General features: G+C 44.3%; 1 protein-coding gene across 4 annotated transcripts in view; it reads left to right on the forward strand.

Annotated features, from left to right (window-relative positions):
• Positions 1-24,892, forward strand: part of SYTL4 (synaptotagmin like 4) — a 1,339,985-nt gene that overhangs the window by 1,283,255 nt on the left and 31,838 nt on the right. For all 4 annotated transcript variants that reach the window (XM_069612955.1, XM_069612954.1, XM_069612953.1 and 1 more), the window contains 2 exons: positions 13,860-13,959; positions 14,623-14,831. In XM_069612955.1, the coding sequence (XP_069469056.1) occupies positions 13,860-13,959; positions 14,623-14,831 (309 nt within the window). The remainder of the gene's footprint in view (positions 1-13,859; positions 13,960-14,622; positions 14,832-24,892) is intronic.

Consider the following 24,892-nt stretch of genomic DNA (forward strand, 5'->3'; position numbering starts at 1 on the left):
TCTGGCATTAAGCAGAGACCTCCCCTGAGGGACTAACAGGCCTCAGACGGTAATCTGCTGGTTTTATTTTATTCACTCTTTTCTTCAAGAACGGAAGTCACACTTGGGACATTAGACTATGGAGAGCATGGTGATGTCATTACAGTTGCCAAAAGTAATGCTGGTACAATGGGTAAATGGCTTTGTTTCAGTGTCCATCAGAGCCAGCAACCCACACCTATCCCATGAAATTATATGACTCTGATAACTAAAGCATTCAACTAACTTACATTATTTTAGGATCAAAGATGGGAGAGTCGGTTATCTGGGGCTTACTTGGCCATTGATCCCAATTGCCTTTCTTCTCATCTAGAGTCCAACACAGCCAAGCCTTGCTGAGAGAAGGTGCCCTTGCAAATGAGTGAGAACAGGCTGCTGAAAACATGCTGTTAAAGCCACCAGAAACAGAGTCAACATGATACTAAAACGAGAGTATCTAGAGTCTAGTTTAGATAATGCTTGAGGAGAGCCAAAGATCAGAAGCTCTGTCTTACTACCATTGAGACACATCCAATGTCCGATCATATTATAGACAAGGGAGAGATTGACAGTATCAATGTCATACTCCCCATCAAGCTCGAGTATCAGCTGTGTATCATGAGCATAGTTTGTGAAGAACATCCCATTCTCGGCAAGGAGATCACAAAGTGGCCTGATGTAGACATTAAATAGTGTAGGTGATAGACAGGGTCCCTGAGGCTCGCCACAAGAAATGGGGGCATGCCCTGAAGTGGCATCACCCCAGCTCACAGTACACTTCTGGTGGCATAGGAACAAGTGAATCCAGTCAACTGTCTCCTGTGAGCAACTGCCTACATCGGAAAGGATGTCCAGAAGCCATGTTTGGTCTAAAAGATTGAATGCGGCCAACAGGTCCAGTAAAACTAGCAACCCTGCCTTTCCCTTGTCTAAGATTGCTAACATATGGGTCTGACGGACAAGCAGAACCTCTCCGTACCATGTCACGAGTGAAAGCCTGATTGCCTACCCTGTAATTTGGATGTAGTGTCCACGTATACCTGAGGTTTCAAGGTGGCCTCTCTGTCGCCATCTGTACTTTATTGCAAACCAATTACGTGGCCTGCGGTAGCAGTTATGGTTAAGTTGCTAATCCCATGGGAAGAGCACTTTTTGGGTGGCTTACAACTTCGCTCTCCCGGGACGAATCCTCATCAAACTTTGCAAAAAAAAGTATATGGCCCACTCTGAATTTTTTTGCAAAGTTTAGTGAGGTTTGGTCCGGGGGGGGCAAAGTTATAGAGGGGGTCCCAAAATTTCTTTTTTTCCCATAGACATAATGGGAAAAAACTTTCTTCATGCCTACAGCCCAAACCGCTGGACGGATTTTCACCAAATTTGCGGCAGGAGCCAGTGTAGCAACTTTGCTGAAAATGTTGGGGGGGGACATGACATCTGAAGAGAAGGTGCCCCAGCCAAATTAATGGGGACAAAATGGTGTGCCATGAAAGACATCAGTGATGTCATCAGTGACATTGGAGAGGACAGCTTTCATGTTGTGGGTGTTAGTGTTAGCAGTGCACGGTGGTAATGGCAAGTAAGGGGGCCCAGTCTGCCATAACTGGTCGAATTTCAGGGTTTTTTTGTTTTTAATTTGAACCACAATGGGGAGGGCGAAAACATTTTTTTTTTAGTGAAGTGCACAGGTTTTTCATAGGGCAACATAACCATAACGTCCCCTCAACAAGGTTTTTTTTGTAGTGAATTTTACAGGTTTTTGGGAAGGCAACGTAACCATAACGTCCCTGTAACAAAGTTTTTTTAACTGAATGCCATAGGTTTTTAGTACTATAAATGCATCATAACATTACTTTAACAAAAATCTTCGACTACATTTATCAGGGTTCTAATAGTAACACATAAGCATACGACTATAAAGGAACATTTGAAGTAACTGCCCACCTTTCGAAGAACTCCATATTATCATATACTGACGTACCCATGGGGGCGTGTTCGAACAGTCATACACACTTTACAATGACATGTGTAACTGGTTGATAGTGCGAAAGTACATTGGGTATTCTTGTAAGAACTTCTAACTGCAAAATTTCCGGCGCAGAACTCCATAATGCAAGTGTGCAACACAATATAAGCAAGAGTGCATACTGACATTTCTGGATCATTCACCCCATTCCTCCCCAAAGAGTGGGGGATGAATGCCATTGGCAATCGAGATTTTACAGCAGTAAGCCGTGGTACCAAGAAAGAGGATTTTTTGTCTTCAACCGGAACGCCTCTGGCGTTCCCGGCTGAACAAAACAAATCCTTTTTCAAGATGGCCACCATACAAAGGGAAGACGGGCATTGGATAGAAAGCCTTCTTCGCTTTCCATTGCAGGCTGCAGAAAGCAAAAAAGAAACTGTGTTACCGTTATGGCAGCGCCACATTTGTGTTCCTTGATAAATGTGTGGTTATGAGCAAGACCATTACCAGAAAGGCAGTCCCTGGTGGACATGGCGACCTCAATGCAATGTTTTCTCCCTTGCAGTAAAGGCCAGTAGCCATATCCCCGACATTGTGGCCACTATCCATACATAGAGGCTAACCCTCAGAGACGGAAGCTGTACCGTTGATTTGTTATGTACATTACGACACTTGAAAAATATAAAAAGACTATCACATGCACAACACGAAGCTTTTTGATTCGTTGTCAATGACCTTTACATACATGTGTTGTACATGTACTAATTTTTTTCTGTAAAAATGTGCGTAAAAAAAAAGCAAAGGAGTAGTGTACTTACGTTGACATAAAATGCCAAACAAACTCTGTGAAAGGCAGCGCAATGATGTCAGAAATACTGGAAGCAATACCATTACCACTCACCTTTCGACACATAATTTTGTAAGTGGCACAGGTCGAAAGGTGTGAAGATATGTGCATTGGGAGGGTGTAACCATATATTATTGTACAAACATTTCTGTGCATAGGGCATCTGGGTGACAGAAATTGGGCTGACGGTGACAGAAATTGGCCTGACGGCACTAATGCATATGAGATGGGCCTGACCCTCCCGTAGCCAATGCAAATGGTATGGCGTACTTTTCTCCATAACGTTCCTTGGCAGCTTAAACAAATGCGTCCATATGGACGTACGTGCTGTGATGTAGCACCTACAAAAGAACACATTACGACCTGCAACGCAGCATGCGTCATTGTGAAAACCGAGAGAAAATTTGTAAAGAAAACACTAACATTTAAAAATGTGTCCAGTACTTTTATTTCACAATAAACGGAGCGAAATCATCGCCCTATCCAAGTAGTAAAGTAGTTTTGTTTCACAATGAACTGTGCGAAAAGATGGCACTATTCACTTTTCCATAGAAATATTAAGTTTGTCTCTTTGGTCGACAATGAGAATGTTAAAAGCCACGTTGTTTTTTTCCACACCCAGAAAGTAAGCGTTGCCGCCACAGTAGTCGTTTTCCTCCCACATTGATGTGCAAGACGACGTCACCCGCTGTGATCTACACCACTAGAAAGGATGGAATGTTACTTCTTATAGCGACAGCAGCGTAGGGACACAGAGGACCCACACGATCATCCCGGTGAATTATGACGCTCAGACAGCCGGTTACGAACAGTTGCATTTGACGGTTAAAGAAGCCGTCACTCTGTAGCTGTAATCCGTGACAATCACAATAGGAAAGAAAGTATCTGAGGACGAAAGGGGAATTAAAAGATGTATGAATACGCAACCTTTGGATAAACCACAGTTGTAACATTTTCAGGAAAATATGTAATCAATAGGAGGAAATATAGTGGGACCCTAGGGACGGCGACAATGTGCAATGTCCATAATTGGAAAAATAAAGCGAATGGCACAGAAAGCTGGAACGTCGTTATTAATAATACCATTTTTGTTTGGAAGTAGCTGCGCGTTGGAAGGGGAAATAAAATGGGTATCACTGCACAACCTGTGCGCAAAACAAAATTGTAACACATACCTTTTTTATTAAATATTTTTTTAATTAGGGGAAATGTAGTGGCACCCTACAAACGGCGACAATGTGCAATGTCCATATTAGGAAAAAAATTGCAATAGCACATAAAACTTGTAAAACATTAGGGAAAACCATTTTTTTATTTTTTTACAAACTAAAAAATAACGTCAATTCGGTATATAGGTGGCAAAAATACACTTAAATGATGTGGAGCGCCTCCATTGCGTTCGCTGTAGTCAGACACTAGTGTATGTGGAAGACTGCCTGTTAGGGAACTAAATTCTCATGGCCGGCGCAAACGTTTTTAAGCTTAACCTTATCAAACGATATGTTTTTCAAACTGTTACTCCCTACATTCTTTCTACTCTTTCCCTGTACCTCAAGGTTAAAAAACAAGGGACCCTTATGGGTGTCGACAAATATGCGGCCGTACTGAGCTCGTGTTGAGCAGAGAAAATGCAGTGGCCTTCACTCCGAATGCAAATACATTATCATTTTGCAACAACATATCAGCGGCTATTCATGAGAACCACTACTGCCGGACACGTGCAGACAGGCTGCGTGTACGAAATAGTGCAGGTGGCTGGCTGAGATTTCAACAGTAGGACGCCAACCTGATCGCAGTAATTCTGTTTATGTATTGTGAAATGGACGCAGTAAATTCATTTCGTACAATGAGTAGCAAATCCCACTGTACCGTATGACAGTGCTAACAAGAATACTTCAATGTTTGACTTTCTACTACCACGTCTCATTAACAGTCACTTTTTGAAACAGTGTTCCATAAGTGTAACAAGTGCATTGCTGCCTTGTTCATTTAGGTATGTTAGGGCCGATGTTCGCGTTCAACAGAAAACAAAGTAAATATGGCGGACGTATCGAAAGATTACGATGCATTTCACGCTGTGCCACAACCAATCGGTGAAAGCGCAACATGGTCACGGGCAGCACGCAACGGAATAGCCAATTGCAATCTTCTCCACGGAGCGAACAGGGAAGTGTGACCGCGGAGCAGACATAGAATCTTTAGAGACATACTTTTTGATCGTTTTTAAGGGAACTACTGGATGGATTGTCACAAAATGCGCAAAAGCACGCTTTTGTGCCCAAGCCCCTGCCACTGCCTCAAATTTGGTGCAAATCTGTCCAGCGGTTTGGCCTGTAGCCGTGCGCAAAGTTTTCCCCCATTCAGTCTATGGAAAAAAATAATGTTTTGGGACCCCTCCTATAACTTTGCCCCCCCCCCGGACCAAACATCACCAAACTTTGCAAAAAATTCAGAGTGGGCCATATACTTTTTTTGCAAAGTTTGGTGAGGATTCGTCCAGGGGGAGCAAAGTTATAAGCCGTCCAAAAAGTGCTCTTCCTATGGAAACAGCAACTTAACCATAACTACACAGCCACTACTGTGGCTGTGTAATAGGATATATATCTATATATCCTATCTCCTCGGGCCATACTGTTACATGCTGTAAATATCTGTATTTGCAATGTATTGTCCCCCTTCTTAGGTTCCCAATTTTCTTTTCATCAAAACGTTCACATGCATTCATGTTCAAGTCCAATACTCTACTATTGTTAATTACCTGGAAAGAGGATTGCTTGCTTAATGTTTAATTTTCTGTACCAAAATGTGTGTGTAATGTTTCCGGTGCTAATTTCAATAGTTTCGAAAAAGTGAAGCTTCCAGCCCATATGTTCAAACGCTGCCTGTTTGCAAGTAAAGTTGGCATTTTAAAGATCAGATTCAGGCGAGTTGGGTTTTAATTAACTAATCTTTTATAAAGCGCTTAATACCGGAGACCAGTCTTGAAGCGCAGGACTGGGATTGGCCCTTTGTGAAGTCCATGAGTCAGAGGGGACTCAATGAGCGAATGTATGCCCTGTTGGGTAACTCGGCGATCATCGGGGCTCTAAAACATGGCTCAGGCCCTTAACTTGGGCTGCGGGACTTTAGCGACAGGGTCAGTCCACCGCCTTGGTTAATATTGCCTCAGTAACACATCTCACAGTTAAAGACCTGTCAAAACCTACGGTGGATTCTTTTGGTATTTGTGTATTTATGTCCAGCGCAACTTTTAAGCATTGGAGGATTAACATGTGTATCGACAAATTTGTATTTCTGATCTAATGAGCCTTTAAGTATAAATTGGTCCAATTCTTACTAGAATGCAAATATTTCTCTAGAATTATGCATGTAATAGTTTCAGGTATTTTTGACTGTGAGGTGTTACTGCACTAAACAATGTTACAACACAGTTTTCTTATGTTTTGTTGTATTTCCTTTGAATATAATGTTGCGAGAAAGTCATGTGTTCTGGTGTAGCCCTGGTGATCGCTGAATTACCAAACGGCCTGAAAACAGCTTAGGCTATTCACTTGAATAAAAGTACTGTAAGTGAGCATTTTAAAAAGACTCACCATATGGAATAAAGCAGTAAGTAGAACACTGGATTAAGGACTTCATGGTTTAACACAATCTCTCTCGCTTGAATGTCCACTTTAAATTTCACAAATGCATAGGTATCAGAAAAGGCACCGATCTGAAAAAAATATATAATCCTATTAAAAATAGCCCCCATGCCATGCTTAAAAATGTCGGACACCTGTGGTTGTGTGTTTTTGTCCATTTGTTTTTTTTTTTTTGGAAAGGAATACAAAAAGTTACAAAAATAATTTAAAAACAAATCATTGGCTAGGAAGGTACATATCTCCATCTTTATTCCAGGAATAGCAATGCAGTGACCAGCCTAGGTGCTATTTTGTGTTTAGATTGAATAGAACAGAATTCTGCTGTGATCTGTGGCCTTCTGAACCCTAAGAGTGAAACAAGTTGTAGAATTATGTTTGTCCTTGTTTTATGCCTTCTGACCTCTTCTGCACTATGTTAACAATGTTAACTTGGTAGCTGCTGGATGAGAAAGACGTAGGTCTCCTTGGCTCCCGCGACTGCAGCAAATATCCTGATAAAATAGCCTGAAATTCGACGACATAAGAGCTGATAACAACCCCGCAGGGTGCCGGGTACCCTTGGGCACAAACGAGGCGTAGAGCAGAGGAAACCGCAGCCGATTCTAAGAAATACAACCACGAGAAGTTTCGAGGCGATCGACATCCAGTTTCCAAAATGGCCGCCGGCGCGCACGGACGAACGCCCTGAACGGAGTCCGTGCGACATTGGAATCCAGCCTGTTACTGTTCCGCAGTCGACACCGGAGGAAGAGAGTGGTCCCGGCGGGGCGGTGTCCCTTCCAACAGGCGGACTATAGCGAACCAGTGTGGGGTGAGAGCGGAGTGCGTATCCACCCGCGTGGGACGCCGCAACCCCCGCCGACAGCACTGCTACTCGAGAGAGAGGGGCACCCTTCCCGTGCGACCCAGCGTGTGAGGCAACCTTTGAGCCACAGACAGTGCCGGAGCGGCTGGACAGCGTGGGCGAGTGTTCCCCACCCGGGCTCTGCTCCTGGAGGCTAGTGTTCCCCCCCCCCGAGCTCCACTCCAGGAGGCGACGGCATGCAAGACAGGCCAAGCACGCAGCCCCATACGCAGCTAGTGATATAGGTACAATGGGGAAGGACAAGGCGAGGAAACTTCCCACACAAAGCAGGATGGATCAGTATACCATCCAACCGCCCCAGGCGGCAGACCCCCATCCGCAATCCGTGGACGAGATGGAAACGGACCAGGGAATTTCGCTGAAGGACATTATGGCCGCGATAGCCGATTCCCGCTCCTCAATGGAGCAGAAAATGGACGGGATAAGCATGGATGTATCCCTCCTCCGACACGACCTTCAAAAGCTAACAGCACGCAACGGTGAAGCGGAACATCGCATATCCAACACAGAGGATAGAATGCACAATATGCAACAGCAGCTCCAGAACGTAACATCCAAACTGAAGGTACTGGAGGACAGAATTGGAGATGGAGAGGGCAGATCAAGGCGTAACAATGTGCGTATACTCGGTATACCTGAGGAGGCCGAAGGCTCCTGCATGGAACTTTTTCTAGAACAATGGCTGACTGATCTGTACGAGCCAGACGCCTTCTCCAAGTTCTTCTCCATTGAGAGGGCACACAGAGTGCCCACATGCAGACCTCCACCCGGTGCACCTCCACACATGATAATTGCAAAATTCTTAAATTAAAGGGTCGCGATGCCCTACTGCATCATGCGCGTGCAAAAGGCACTGTCACATTCAACGGTTCCAAAATTGCCTTTTTCCCCGACTACACCAGGGAAGTGCAAATGGCGAGACACTCCTTCGACCACCTCAAAAAACAACTGCAAACAATGGGGGTAAAGTATGGCCTGCTCTTCCTCAAAATTTACCATAAAGGGACAACAGTCCATTTCAATGATTCCAAGGAGGCTTGGCACTGGGCTGAACAAAACATAGACGGAGACTGGTCGACCCCCCGCGACAACAGGGGAAGGAACCGAAGGCCTCCGCCAGACCAACAGTGGGAGGTCCGCCAACCACCAGCGCAGCACCCACCGGAAGAGCGGGGAGGCTGACCACTGCCCCGAGGCCTGCCAGATGCACAGGGTCCCATTGGGTCACCCAGGTTGAGCTACTGTTTTACTCTATCTACACGCACTTTCGCAACAGTAGGCTACACACACTTACCTGATGCGGTCGCGGTATGCCCCAAGACCGCAACGCAAGGAGAGCCCCCTCCACGGGTATTATTTGTGGCGGTTTCCTCCTAGCCACCCCCCCAAGAGAGGGCTCTCTCCCCCTGGGATCCAAGCCGGGGGAGGCTACCTGTACTTGAAGTTAAGTTAAACGCATGTAAGGTGTCCAGTTGACACCAGTGGTTTTTTGTTCGGGCGACCGATGCTTCTAGTTGGGAGGAGTATGGGGAGGGGGGTTGGGGATTTGTTAGGTTTAGTTACAGACAGGACCTGTAAAACGCATAGGATGATAAAGCTAGATAAGACAGAGTTCGCCTACGGGTGTATCTGCAGCTGGCGTATAACACCGTCAGCAGCAACACAGGCAGTGACCATCAAAAGCACCCATGGCATCACATAGTGGTAGTAGCAACGCTCTCTGAACACTGAGGCTCATAACTTGGAACGTTAATGGGCTGGGCAGTGCAGTCAAGCGTTGGCTGGTGCAGCAATTCCTCAACAGGCGGGGGGCTGACAGTGTTCCTGTCTGAGACCCATCTTGCAGGCACTGACTGTACCCTGTTCAGACGCACAAACTACAAGCTGGCACTTCACTCAGGTTTCGCGATAGGCTCAAGAGGGGTCATGATCCTGGTACACAAAAACCTCCCCTTCCACCTCACGTCGGTGACCCATGACAGATGCGGCAGATATATGTACGCGACAAGCAAGCTATGGGATCACTCCATCGCTCTGATAGCTACCTACGCACCCCCTACCCTGCTTGAGCCGCTGCTTACTGACATTGCCCCGCTAATCGCAAACGACACATCCAACCTCATGATCCTGGGAGGTGACTTTAATGAAGTCAGGAACGTAACCCTTGATAGATCACACTTGAGGAATAGAAACCCCAATGTTCCCACCAGACTTGCCACGTTTGCCAACGCACTAGGCCTATGTGACGTGTGGAGAGAACTCCACCAGGACACAAGAGCATACTCTTTCCACTCAGGGGCACATGCCTCGCTCTCCAGGCTAGATTATTTCTTCATCCCAGCAACTGATTTACATAGGGCGCAAGAAATAGACATTCTCCCCCGGGGCATTCTGACCACTCCCCATTAGAACTGACACTCATAACATCCAGGCGGATTCCACCGCCGAGCTTGTGCCTAAATAGCGATTACCTGGGTGACCCTGCGCTTGTGGACAAGCTACAGGAGACGACCAATACATACTTCGAGCTCAACTCACAGACGGCAATGAACCCAGGAACACTGTGGGAGGCCTACAAGACGGTGTTAAGAGGCGAACTGATATCGTGAACGACCGCGAAAAAAAGACAGCACTGGAGCAAGACACTTGAGGCCAAACAACAGGTCAAGCAAGCAGAGGAGAGGCACATAATTGAGGACACACCGGCCTCGAATCGGTTGTTGCTACTGGCACAGAAAAAGCTGCAAAACATAGCGATGGACAATGCGGGCGAGAATTTATGAAACAGGGGACAAGGCGGGTGAGAGGCTGGCTTTGCTGGAAAGGAGGGAACAGGGACGCAGCCATGTCTGAAGGCTCGAGACAGGAGGACCGAATCTAGGAGTGACCGATCAGGAAATAAGTCAAGGCTTCGCGGATTATTATTCTGAGTTGTACAGAAAGCCCACGACACAGATGGACGTCACGATCATGGACCAAATTAACATCCCCACCGTAACGGAAACGCAACTGCAACTGCTGGAGAGGGAGATCACAGAAGGGGAGATCCTAAGTGCCATGTCGAGCCTCCGATCCGGTAAATCCCCAGGACCTAACGGCTTCCCGTTTGAGCTATGGCGAAAGGTGGGGACCAATGTGGTGGCCCCCCAACTACTCCAAATGTACCAACATGCGCTAGAAGAGGGCATTCTCCCACCAAATCTGCGAGAAGCAACAATAATAGTGATACCCAAGCCGGACAAGCCCCAGGAAAGATGCAGCTCATATAGGCCCATCTCACTCATCAATAGCGAAACCAAAATTCTGGAGAAATTTCTTGCCGACCGCCTGCAACAGGTTATTCCCACCCTGATACATCCGGACCAGCGCGGCTTCACGCCCCAGAGATCAACACGTATGAACCTCCACAGGCTATATTCGGCCCCGGAAAGGGCCAACAGCATATAGGGCCCGCTAGCCCTGCTAGCAATTGACTTCGAGAAGGCCGTCGACTCGGTGAGATGGGAGGCCATCTGGACCATAATGCAACGCATGGGCTTCGGTGAGAACTTTATGAAGTGGGTGCGCCTGTTGTACGAATCCCCGGTGGCCAGGACCAGAGTTAATGGCTGGCGTTCTGACCTCTTCAATCTGAGGAGGGGCACGAGACAGGGCTGCCCGCTGTCGGCCATGATTTTTGCTATCGCCATCGAACCACTGGCAATCCTCTTGTGAAATACGCCAACCTGGGAAGGCTTCCGCTGGTCCGAGACCTGGGAAGACAGAATATCGCTATATGCAGACGACCTTCTCATATATCTGAAAGACCCAAGCAATGCCTGTCCCAGAGTCATGCACCTGTTAGAGCAATACGAGGCATTCAGCGGATTGCGAGTGAACTGGTCCAAATCCATCCTTCTCCCGCTAGGGACACCTCGTCGGCAAACTTGACGTCTGGCCCTTACCAGATCGAAAGAGAACAGTTCAAGTATCTGGGGATACGTATCACGAAGCAGTTGACTGAATACACAACCCTGAATCTCCCCCCCCTCATAACAAGATTTGCAGAAGATACTCGCCATTGGATCTCCTTGCCATTAACGCTGATGGGCAGAGCGGCCCTTTTAAAAATGATTGCCCTTCCTAAATTCTTATATATCCTGCAAAATGCGCCATTATACATTCACCATCGAGAATTTCACAAAATAGAGTGCACCCTCCGGAAGCTGCTTTGGGGGGGAGGACACCCACGAATTGCTCTCGCCACGCTCCAAAGGTCTATCTGGGAAGGAGGCATTGGACTGCCCAGGATACAGTCATATTACGGGGCCAGCCAGATGGCGGTAGTAAATGATATGCTCCACGGAGACGGAAGCCTCCCACATATCAACGGTCTTATCTGTAAGGCCACGACCACGTCTCTAGAGTATCTGAATGGAGGCCTGAACCGCACATCACACACGGATATGGCAACGCATATAGTGAGAATATGGAAAGATACACATCAGTACCTAGGATGGGGCGGGAAGCTAACGCTGGCACAACCCCTATGGAACACCTGCAATCTTCCCGAAATAAGAAAGCTGCCCAGATGGCCTGAGTGGGCCCAGCGAGGAATCGCCAGTATAGGAGATGTGGTTCACGAGGACAACCTGGTACCATTCGAGACATTGCATGAAATGTTCTCCCTCCCAGACACAGAGAGGTACCACTATACGCAGCTGAAACACGCGTGGACGACCCACAGACACATAACACGAGACATGCCGGAAAGCTCCCCATTAGAGAGAAACATAGTTTTGGACCGGGTGGAATGGAAAGTCACCTCTACCATGTACAATGTGATAACATCTTTTGCGACACCGGAACTAACTAGCTTGAAGGCAAAGTGGGAACGGGATGTGGGTCCCCTTCAACCGGAGGACTGGGTGGAGGCCCTGATGTACCCGCGAGAAACTACCATTTCCTCTAGACTTAGACTGGTCCAACTGAAGATCCTGCACCGCACCTACTACCCGAGAGTGGCTCTCTTCCGCTGGGGCAAATCCTCGGATGCCTACGCTGCAGAAGTAAAGAAGGTAACTTTTTCCATATTTTGTGGGAATGTAGCAGGATACAGCGGCTCTGGCAGAGATGCTGTGATAAACTATCTAGCGTTATAGGTAAAGAGATACAGAGATGCCCAAACTCCTTCTCCTGGGGATCTCCAGTGACACTGACCTTTCCCGTTATGAGAAATTGCTCTGGTTGACTGCGGTAGCAGTTCTCAGGCGGAACATTGCGCAACTGTGGGGATCGGAACGTACGCCAAGCTTTGAACAGTGGGTCACGGATGTGGACATATGCGCTATAATGGAACATAGAGTGTACGCGGCGAGGGGTTGCCCGCAGAAAGTGGACAAAATATGGAGAAGATGGGAAGAGGCTAGCTAAAGGACAAGAATGACTCCACAGCCTCTGTGTCTGAGAGTTGCCCCGGGAGAGTGGGGGAGACGCCTCTGCCGAGAATAGCCTATGCCACGAGGTCATCTGTTGTCAAGTTGACGGTCTGTCGGACCATGGTCCCGGAAGTTGAGTTTTTGAATGTTTTCTGTTTCTTGATTGATTGTCTCTCTCTCTCTCCACATCCTATCACATGTACCTGGAAATGTAGATTTTGCATATGTTCCTCTCCCCTCCAGTCCACCCCATTCTTTCCCTTCCGCTATTGCCCCAAACTTTCCCCTCGTCCCTACCCGGTATTGCAGAGAGATAAGTGTAATGTTGTTTTATGTTTAAAATCAATAAAATCTTTGATAAAAAAAAACAATGTTAACTTGCATCTTGGTTCTAGTGGGAGCTAGCTGAGCATTCTTCATTGACGCAGTGAGATGTTCTCATTTGCTAGTGAAATTTCCTTATTTTTATCTGCGAAGAGTGCAATATTTTTCTTGTTTTGTATAGGATATCAATAGTTTAACAATCAATGAATTAAGATTTTAGGAGGAAATCCAATATCATTAATTTTAGCTGTTGTTAGGTTTAGCTGTTGTCAGTTTTTTTCTGCTATATATTAAATTTCTATTTTATTATGTTCTGTTTTTTTTGTAATGAGTTATTATATCCTGTATGAATGCCAAAGTTTGGTTTTCAAGTAATATCACAATAAATGAATACAAATAAATAGAGTTGTTCAAAGCTCTCAAGTTTCCCCTTGCCATGCATGAGAATCCAATGCAGTCCTGTTTTTTTCTTATTATGATTTGTAAGACTTATAGGTGTTTTCCCATTTTTAGTTAATGAAAATTGCAAGTACCAGAGTACCACAAAACAGAACTGGGAGGCCTTCTCACGCATGGCAAGGGGAAACTTGAGAGCTCTGACTGCGCCATCATAATACTGTTATAGGTAGATTCTTTCTGCATAGCATTGTCTAGTTGGGAATTGAAAACCTAAGGTTCAAACTTGTAAAGTTGAAGCGATAAAAATGGGGTGTTTACTAATTTACAGTTTGAGAAATTGTTTTGAATGACTATTGGCCTCCACAACATTAATGTATTGCAGGTAAAGCAGAAGTGGGAGGAGAACTTCAAGTCTGGATAAAAGAAGCCAAAAACTTGACTGCCGTCAAAGCAGGAGGGACATCAGACAGTTTTGTCAAGGGGTGAGTATGGGCACACATTGCAGATTGCAAGAATTTGTAAGACTTTCAATGCCCAATCCTGTTTTTAATGTATAGGTATAGCCATTTGGAAAGAAAGGCTTGTGATTAAGGAGACCTGCTATAACTTGGCTGAATTCTAGGATTGGTATAAATGTAGGCATTGTATACATTACTGTAAAACCGTGGCAGGTACCAAAATCTCATATTTGTCTGTATGTGCTTTTGGCATTCATTTAAAAGCTTGAAGAAGAAGACATCTTAACCAGAATTAATTCCAGTGAAATTCACAGAGAATTCAACAATTATGTTTTTACGGTAGAATCCCAGGCTTGAAAATCCTTCTGGACAGAGCTCAATCCACCATGTTGCTTTGTTATGATGCTCCACAGGCTTTAAGGAATGGGTGGAGCCTACAATGGTTCTTTATGGGAATTCTGGACAAACATACACACCCTTAGAACTTGAGGATGTAAATAGTCCACGCCAAAGGATTTTCAAGCTACTTTTAAACATTGCGCCTGTTCTTTTTTAAAAAAAAGTATGTGATATTGTTTAGTTAAAGACCTTGCATTTAAAATTAAATCTGTGTGTTTCTTCTTTTATGAAGATATAAAATATCCGACACAGCTGATCTATATTTTTATCTCACAATGCTTTCAATAGATACTTGATGCCTCTTAAAAGTAAGGCAACAAAGCGGAAGACTCCAGTTGTGAAAAAGACACTGAATCCCAACTACAACCACACGTTTGTCTACAATGGGGTAAAGCCAGAAGACCTTCAGCATATTTGCTTGGAACTCACTGTGTGGGACCGAGAGCCGTTGTCTAGCAATGACTTCCTGGGAGGAGTGAGATTGGGTATTGGCAACGGTGAGTCATTTTGTTGTTTATAAGAATCCTTATTTGATCATATCTTATTTTTCACCTAATGTATGTTTATTTGATCCTGTTCATTTCCCTTTTTGTTTCACTTATTTTATTTTTATATAAATATGCTAGTTATCCTGTTTGGCACCTACATTTATGCTTTTACAGCAATGTTTTCAAGTGTCCTCTGGTGAGGGCTTAGAAAAGCCAAACTATAGTGTTAATCAGGGTTTCCACCAAATTAATCTTGACTCTGACAATGGTAGTGTGTCGGATCAGCCAGTTTTCGCTCTTAGCAGGGCAGGGGGTTGTCATAAAAGACAGCTAGACACCGAGCAAGTAATAAAGGGATTGCTTACAATATAGACAATAATATCAAATGGATGTTTATGAACATCTAATTGATGTCTTCATTTCTCTTTCAATTGTTTTAAAGATTGGGACTTAATGCTAGACACCAGTTCCTCAGTTCGAAATAAGGAGGTCGTACTCGAAGATCCTCGATCATTTTTTAAAATTTTTCTGGACACCGTTGCAGAAATGCGTTGACACAGAACATTGTTCCATCGCAAAGAGATCATAGGCCTATCGGGTTCTACAAATTCTAGGTGTGGATTGACAGCGTGTAAGGGGATCGAGAATGTTATCGTTAATGAAGTTATAGCATGATTGCTGCGATCTGTGTCCAGGACCGCATCAGGGTCCACCAAATGACTCAATGAGTGCGAGACACAAAATAAATCCATCATGGAGCCAGCTTTTCCCCTTTTCCAAGTGTACTTCTGAGGCCAGGGGTACAAAAGTTATATCCCAGTCACAAAAGTATGAAACCCTCTTTCTCTCTCTGTTTCTAGCCAGTACTCTCCCGGCCTTACAGTGTTCCTTGATTGTTGTATTTTTGTTTATAAGGCAGTCAGAATTAAAATCACTTATGATAATTATGTCACTTGTGTAATCTTGTGAAGAGACACCTTCAAATATTGAATCAAGATAGTCAAACAAGGTCTGTTGAGGTACGTTAAGAGGATTCCAATAGAAGGTTATTAATACGATTGACCAGGGTGAAATACCCTCAAACTGCATCTCAATTTCCATCATAATATCAGAAGAAAAAAATCAAATCCCAAATAATGACGTAGAAATGCTCATTCCTATTGCTAGCCCACCTGAGGGCCGACCCATAGTTGCCCTAACAACGTTAGACCAAAACATTTTATATCCCGGTAATGCAAAACATTTAAGTTTCATGGTCTCCTGTAAGAAAATAACATTAGGAAGTCGACAGGCTGGAAGAGAGCCGAAACCAATCTACAAGATTGTGGAAGCCACATTAGTTCCAAGAGCACAATGTTAATTGATGATTGAAATTAGTCTATGCACGCTTAATTTCAGATTTTGGAATAAATAACGATTTCATCAGGGGCTCGACCAACGACCCATCTTTGATATTACCAGCCATTGTCAGGAATTGTCTAATATTTGTTTTTTCTTTGGCTTTACCACCAGATCCTGCATTGGTAAGGCTTTCTTCATTGACCTGATTTGGATCTTGAAAGCACAGAAATTCCTATGCTTCAGCTTCCGTCCTAAAAGAGTACAACTCAAATCCTAGCTCCCCAAGGTCTATTCGATGGAACCATATTAGTTTATAGTTAAAGATGATAGATAGCTAATCATGCAATGATAGTTAATACGGGGAAGCAAGAACCTTTTAAAGTCTTTCGATAACAAGTTTCTCAATGCTGGAATTTTGCTGATTACATCAAGAATTATGGGGCGATTCATGCGTACATTTCCAAGAATACTCGCATCCCCTACCCAGCCTATGATGTTCACCGGGATGGGAGCATTTTCATTTGTGGGTATCTCATCCTTAATATTATCATTAAGTGGGAGAGTATTACATAGTGTGTCCTTACCCCCAGATACCGACTCTGCAGGACTTAACACCTCTATCTCAGTCCTTAGAATACAATCCGCAGCCTGTACAGGTAGAGTATCGGTATTCGAGACGGTCCTGCATAGTGTGTCTCTATGGGATGAACCCTGAATCAGGACCCTTAAAGTCTGTGGGGTTAGGGGTCCGTCGTACAAGGCTTGCCTCAAAGTTTTAAGTAGAGGGATATGGACATCCAATTCTACATCCGGTAAAGTTGGAGCAGAATTCTTTTCAACCAAATCTGCAGCCCTTGTACATGCCATTCCTTCATGGCATACCACAGCATAGGATAATGGTTTCGACACTAGGTCAGAGGGAACCCCAAGGGTAATGATGGTATCTACTTGAGGAGTAAAAGATGAGGGGGTACCATTATTAGAACACTTTGTGGTATCAGTTTGCTTTCTCCCTTCAATTGCAAAGAAATTGTATAGAGTCAGTTGAGACGCTATAGACAATTGTTTCAAGGAAGGTACTCCTTCCATTTCACTTACTGAGAGAGAATGTTCACAAATTCTGCATGGCACCCCTGTTGTGTCTTCAATTCGCCACTTGTTCTTTTTTTAGGTGCTGATGACTTCAATTTTAAAGAAGCCTTTTGTGGGTTAATGTTGTCACTTACATCTAGATGAGTTCGACTTTCCTCACTTAGTTGGGTCAAGTCAATTATTTCATCTTCACCACTAATAGCAGAGATGTGTTTAATCTTGGAATTGTGGGATTTAATTACAGTTGGTAGCATATTTTTTGATTTCTTGGATTGAATTTCCAAGGATTTTTTTCTATTTTCTCTCCGCTTTGCTCCTCTCAACTGTAATCTTTTGTTTCAACGTAATAAGAAAAAGGATGAGTTACTTGAAGACTCATTCTTCTGTTCTTCCATTTTCTCCTGGTCGATTATATCAGTTAATGCCGCAGGGCTATTCAATAAGCCTCCTACTGCATGATCTAACAGACAGTTTTTGTCTAGTTTTTCATGGCCATCATTATCATCCTTGTGTCTGCCATCACATGACCCAAAACAAATTTGTACTTTAATCTCTTTCAAATCCTGTATGATCGATTTCATTTCCTGAGTAAGTCCATCAACAAATGCTATGATGGAATCGGCAAAACCATGTCCAGTTATATTATCCAGTGACTGCACATCAGTACTGGATTATTTTGTATGTTCAGTAAGCTTATGCACCTCTGAAAGTGTATTTTCCAAAAAAAAAAGTCTGTAATGATTGATTCATAGTCAATATATGTTTTGTAGAAATGATGTTATCTAGTTGTCCCCCACAATTTTCTCTTTCCACTCTCATACAAGAATCTCTTGCCATGATGAATTCCTCTATATGAGTGATTTTAGAGAGAATATTAGCCATAGACACCTTAATTTCCCTTATTTTTAAGTGAGTCACGTCATGGCCTTTGTCCAAGAGATCCAAAATTCGGATTATAACAGGAAATGAGCACGGCTCATCAGTAACCTATGGAGAGGATAGTTCAGGCATCTGTGAGACAGGTAGATCATTATATAGAGAGTCGGCGAGACCATCACCGCGCCCCACTGGCGTTGTATTTAGCGGATCATGCGTAGGAGATTAATTAAGTGGGCAGCCACCTCCACCCATAACGCTATCACCAATACAAATTGATGAGAGCTTGTTAGGTACATGCGATGGAAGTGATAAGGCGGGGAAGGGTAGCCCATGACGATTTTGTCCCAGAATCACTGCAGCTGCAGTTGTTCTGGGAGAATTCAGATTCGGGTTGTCTCTTGACTATAAGCTAACCTTGTCCAACCCCCTTGGGTTTGTCCCTCGTGGGGTGGTTGTACCCAGGGACAACCTAACGCGTTTATCCCATTCAGCGACGACTACAGGTCCTAGAATGGAAAAATCCTTAAGTGCATCAAGATTTGTATCCATAGAGTTTAAGGAACGGGATCTACACATACGCAGCATGTCACACTCCACTTTTGTATCCATGGCAGTTTTTTCTAGATCATTCATTTCCTTCATGGAATACATGGAAGTTTGATTACCAGTGCGACCTATGGTTGCTGCATGCACTTGATCCATTGTACAGTGCGCGTTGGCCATAACACGAGAATATTCAACCTCATAACCTAACATAGCATCAATATCAAAAGCTGTTTTCTTAATTGCGTTTTCTGTATATTCTAATTGAGCACAATGATCCTGCACTTTGTGGTCAGATGCCTGTTTGGTTGTAGTAGATAGAGCAGATTGGTTGAGGGGTGCTATTACATAATTATTCATTCCTGTGTTTTTAGAGGATTCAATACATCTACCACTGCGCAGCATTGTGCCACCCACCATACTGCAGAGAAAAAATGTCACTCAAAGGCCGGACAATGTTATCCCAAAACCGCCAGTTGGTTAAGTTGATCCCTCCTTTTGATCAATAATGGGGGGTTTTATATACAGAGTTTACTGCGTCCGTACTAATGTGATATACACATAAATGCATTACCATGAATAGTGCAAACCACCTTACTGATAACATTACTATTAACTAGAGAACACGTTGATTATTACAAAAAGAAATAAGTTTGATTTAACAATATTGAAATACGAAAGCTAATGCTGTAGTCTCCCTCACCCCTTCCGTAAGCTTCAGCTTGTGCATACAGCACTGAATTGCTGTTTTTGACCAAGGCAAGCAGGAGACGAGCAGGACTCCTGGCAGCACAACAGCACACTTCTCAGCACTTCCAGATGCACGTGCATCGTGCTCTATAGGGAGTTGCTGGAACCAGGGGCGGAGCCAAACATGCACGGGAAGACTGTGGACTAGAAATAGCATAATCAATATGCTGCGCAATTGGGAACATGACAAACCCAAACAGCAAGTCCCAGATCGCAACGTAAGCCCCATTAGTCTCAAGAGAATAATTACTGGAGTTTGGAGTTCCTTAAAGCGTTTCGCCGTATTTAAGAGAGATGCAGCATCAGCTTGTGCATACAGCGTTGAATTTCTGTTTTTTTTTTACCAAGGCAAGCAGGAGAGAAGCAGGACTCCTGGCAGCAGAACAGCACACTTCTCAGCACTTCCGAATGTGCACGTGGATGCGTGCGCACCATGCTCTATAGGGAGTTGCTGGAAGGCAGGGGCGGAGCCAAACACACACAGGAAGATGGGGTTTGGAGTTACTTAAAGCGTTTCGTAGTATTTCAGAGAGATCCAGGTTCAACTTGTGCATACAGCGTTGACCAATACAATTTTGACCAAGCCAAGATTGAGACGAGCAGGACTCTTAGCAGCACAACAGCACACTTCTCAGCACTTCCGGATGTTAAACTTCTGTTTAGCATCAAAGGGCTGGTGGCCCAACTTATGCTGTGCTCCCACCAAGTACTCTGCACACCACGTCCCATATAGACACTCCAGATTCTGATGGGATTAGTGATTGGCCCACTTTTCGGCACCAAAAACCGAGGAGAATTTCTTGATGAGACTTATGGAAATGACTGGCTGAAGGGCGGTTATAGAACCCTCGCCACAGTTTTATACTGCCTCTGAAAAGACTCTAGCCAATCACTCTACATGACCTTTCCTACCATCTTGGAATGGGGTGTGCCAAGTTGTCTGTAGCAATTCGGTTAAGGAAAATAAATAGCTCCAGTCATGTTCTTAACATCTACACCTCCTCGGTGTACCACTGAACCCTGTTCCCAAGAGGAAAGCAACCTCTCACTCTATGCCTGTGGTCTTCAAACTTGGAGGCTGGCCCCCCTAGGGGATCCTGAAGAAGATCCAGAGGGGGCCTTAGACTCTTTGAAAAAGGGATTAATATCACTGTTTTTAATATAAAAAAGGATTAAGGGGACTGCTTTTAATAGAAATTCTGCTTATATTTTAAAGAGCCTGGGGCTCCCTTGGACATTCTTTCGGCCCCCTATGGGGGCCAACTCCTAGGTGAGGGCCCCCAGAAACAATATCTCTACTCAAGAGGGGCTCGGTATGCTATGTTATGTTGATTTATACCGTCCACCGCTACCACCCAGGGGCAGTCTCCAGGCGCTATGAATAAGTGTTAATACCTCTGCTCTATGCACTACAACCCAGGGCTAGTTCTGGAGGCTGTGACAGTTCCCCTCCTACAGCATCCCTTTCCCAGGACCTTCCTTCTGTGGGCAACCTTGCTCTAACCAGAATGGCAGCATGAACCGAGTCAGCCAGCTCTCAGGACATTTTTCTCTGGACCATATCCCTTCCGTTCCAGCAGATCTGGCAAACGTCCTATAGAGACCCCAGAGTCCAGGAATTCCAAGGGGCAGGTATCTGGGTTGGTGACACCAGACACCTAATATCACTGTACACTGACAGCATTTTGCTCTACGTGGGGGATCCACAACATAATCTGCCAATGGTTATGAAGGTACTAGGTAACTTTGCGAAGTTGTCTGGAATATCTTTTAGCAGAGAGAAGATTTGCCTATTCACACTGGCTGGGCATAGTGGGGTTGAGGTTGATGATTTGCCTGAGTTGGGGTTCACGTGGAAAGTAGAATCCTTCAGATACTTAGGGGTTCACATCATGCATACACCTGAAGGCATGCAAACGCGAAACACAGTTGGGGTGGTGAAACGCCTGAGGATGTCAATGTCGTTCTGAGCTAGACTCCCACTGTCATAGATGGGAAGGGTGGCAATCACAAATTATTAGTTTGCCTATATTTCTGTACTTCTTTACAAACGTCCATCACTATATTAATGTCTCCTTCTTACGACTACTAGACTCGTTGATTATGGGATTCCTATGGGGCTCCTCCCGTCACAAGATGGAGGCGTGCAAATCCTGAACCTGGAACGATACTAACTGGCGGCGCAACTTAGTTTCGTTGTGAAATGGCTATCGGGCGATGCTACGTCTGAGTCGCTATTACTACAGAAGCTGGTGGCTCCTGCCCACCTTGAAGATGTGCTATGGTTAACGCTGGGCTGCCTAAATGCTACTCCCGTATTAGTTACTCTGGGTAGAAAGGTATGGCTTTGCACGCTGAAACTACTGAAGATTGACTGCCCATACTGGCATGAGGTTCTGATAGTGGCGGATGTATGCAGGAATAGGGAAGAGCTAGCCGTGACACGACACTGGGAGGGCTGGGGTATCTCAACCTGTGGTGACTTGTACGTAAACAGTACATTTAAAGAGCTGGTTACCATAACTGAACAGACTGGATTGCCCACTGATCAATTCTTGCGATATTTGAGAATAGTGGGGGTGGCTCAATGAAAATGGTCTGGGTGGCCTGAAGAGCCGGAGGTAACTCTGATATTGGCTCTGATGTACTCCCTGGAAGATGGTTGGTGACCGGTGTCGAGACTGTATGGTAGTTTAGCCAGTAGACCAAACCCACAGAGCGCCAGGTTAAATCATGCTGGGAGGCCGACCTTGGAGTGGATATTGGAGAGAGAGAGTGGGAATGCATACTTGGCTTTCCTTCTGGAAGTGTCTAGGAACCACCGTTTCAAATTTATCCAATTGAATGTGTTGCATCGTACTTTAAAAAAAAACCTCTATTGTTTTTTATACAACATTTATGTAACAGACAACAAGTAACAACATTAATTCTTTTGCAAGTTGCAACGGGAGCTTCTCACATCAGTGTCCTAGCGTGCAGTCCTGGTCATCTGTACTCGGATCTCTTGTTACTTCTGCCCGGCTGAGTGTCTGCACCGTTCGGGTTATCTGGTACCTAGATTGTCCCTTCTCAGCTTCTTCGACTCTCAGTTAACTATGCACTTCAATGTCTCCTGCGTTTTCGTCCACACTTTCCCGGCTCACCAGGGTTGTCGTGTTGTATCCGTCCCTGGGTTCAAACAGTTCCTGTATTAGTGAATTCCATGCCAGTATCTTGTCACTGCTCTCTCTTGCCCCACTTTGCAATGCCCTGGTCCATACTGTCATTTCGGCTGGTGACCAAAGATTCAAGTCTGCCCACCATGCTTCCATGTTCGCACCCGTATTGGATTTTCACGCCATTGCTATTTGATGCTTAGCCAGGATAGTCATCAAGTCTTTCATTTTGGCTACATGTGCTCTTGGCTTGCCACCTCTCGGGAACAGTCCCAGCAAATAAGACTCCGGCGACCACGTCTGCATGTGGATTCCTCCCTCCTCCGCTCTTGCATTGATGCCCTCCCAGAATTTCTTTATTACTAGGCAGGCCCAGAACATGTGCAGCATATCTGTGTTTTCTATTGCGCATCGAGGGCAGCTTTGTATTTCTCTACTCCCCATCCTAGATATTCTGCTTGGGGTGATTGGGGTGAGGTATGTCTAAGTACAAAAAGAGGACTGTTTTTTTTTTTTTTTAAATAAGAGGACATGATGAAGCCCCTTTTGACATATTCTATACAAAAAAATCCTGTGACCTCTTAACTATTCCCTGATGGTATCAACCTTCTTTGTAAACGCCATGAGGATTGTTGAAAAAGAATGCGAAACCAACTGCAAAACAAGTTTTAGTCCTCATTAAAACCTCACAACTGAAATGACAGAAATAATTCATATTTTTATTACACAAATATTTTTCTTAAAAAGATGCATATAGGCCACAAATATCAAACAGTTCATCCTCTAAAATTACTAAAACAACTCACTGAAAGAAGAAGGAAATGAAAAAAGGGAAAGTGAATAAACAATTGTGAATCAAATTAACAATAAAAAACCTATAACCTATTCTCAAAATAACTTTTTATCCCAAATAATAGTGTGCATAGAATCAAATCAACCAACAGACCAAGAATACAATACATAAACAAATAATTATCAGCTTAAAAGACACAATAAATGAAACTAGCATTTAGCACACCGTGTAACTTGTTCATGTCTAGTAACAAACCCGTAATCTTATCTTAGGGTTCTTAAATACAGCTTAGTTCACTTGGCTTTTAATGCTTTAATGTCTCTGTGGAACTAATCTCACAGCATTTTTAACCCGACATGTTTCATTCCCAATTAGCATCGGTTCAAGGGAAATTCATCAGGGAACCAAATTTCTAAAAAATTCACTGTGTCATCAACATCAATTCCTTAAAATCTGTAGCTCCAGCGTTGGGTTCGAACTCTTTGATCAGCCCTCATGGAGTTTCAAACTGATATATAGTGTACAGTTAGCTAGGGGAATAGTACAACACTACTGTAAGTTGCACTGCTATATAATGCTTTCAAGCAGTCTTCTCACCAAAATTGCTTAAATAAAAATGGTGAGGCTTACCACATTCCAGTCATAAATCACTGGTTGGTGTGGGAAATGAAACTTCTTAAAATTAGAAGCCAGATCTATAAAAGTAAAAAAAGAGAACAAACGTCCTTAATGTCCAGCTCAAGTCTTGTCCAACCATCATGTTTTTCCCTTTTAGGAGACCATTTTCAAAGTTGGTAAAAGATTATCCACTATCCCTGTTCTCATTGGGACAATTAAGGCCTAAGAGATTTTCATAAATTTTGTGCTGGTGTCTGCGGTATTGGTCGTTTTGACTGAATATAATGGTTCATATGGACCATTAGGTCTAACAATGCTACCACCAAAGGTTTGAACACCAAACGTTCAATCCTTTATAGTATAGTAAGCAGGAGTTGCCTGGGACACCCCCTCAGCCTTCCATTAAAAAAAAAAAGAACAGAAAAGGACCCTGCAGTGCCTGTTCCCAATCACGGAAGTGAAAGGGAACTGGCGCCGCAGGGACCCAGTGTGTAGAAGAAGGTAAGTGGGGTTTGTTTATGTTGGGTGTGTGGGTGTGGGTGGGGGGTGTGTTGTGTGTGTGTTGTGTGTGTGGGTGTGAGTATGTATGGGGGTTCGCATGAGAAGGGTGCAAACGTTTGGTAGTTCGTACCTTTCTCATGCGAATGCTCTGGCCACAGCAAATTCAGCCGTGGTCGGATCACTTAGAACCGTGTCTGTATGATATCCTACTCTCAAGCAATCCAAAACTATTCATTTATTACAGAAACGTCTAGTACCTATCCATCCCTATTATTATATGGTACCATGTTCTTAGTTGTTAGCTCGCAATGTTTCAGCCCCCAAATTTTTTTTTGGTTTATCGTATTTGACATGCACTCACCATTCCCAAGCGGTACTGTGGTGTCTCCGTTTTCCAA

This window comes from Ambystoma mexicanum, chromosome 5p (genome assembly GCF_040938575.1).
Source record: "Ambystoma mexicanum isolate Mex_15411 chromosome 5p, UKY_AmexF1_1, whole genome shotgun sequence".
NCBI classification, from domain to species: Eukaryota; Metazoa; Chordata; class Amphibia; order Caudata; family Ambystomatidae; genus Ambystoma; species Ambystoma mexicanum.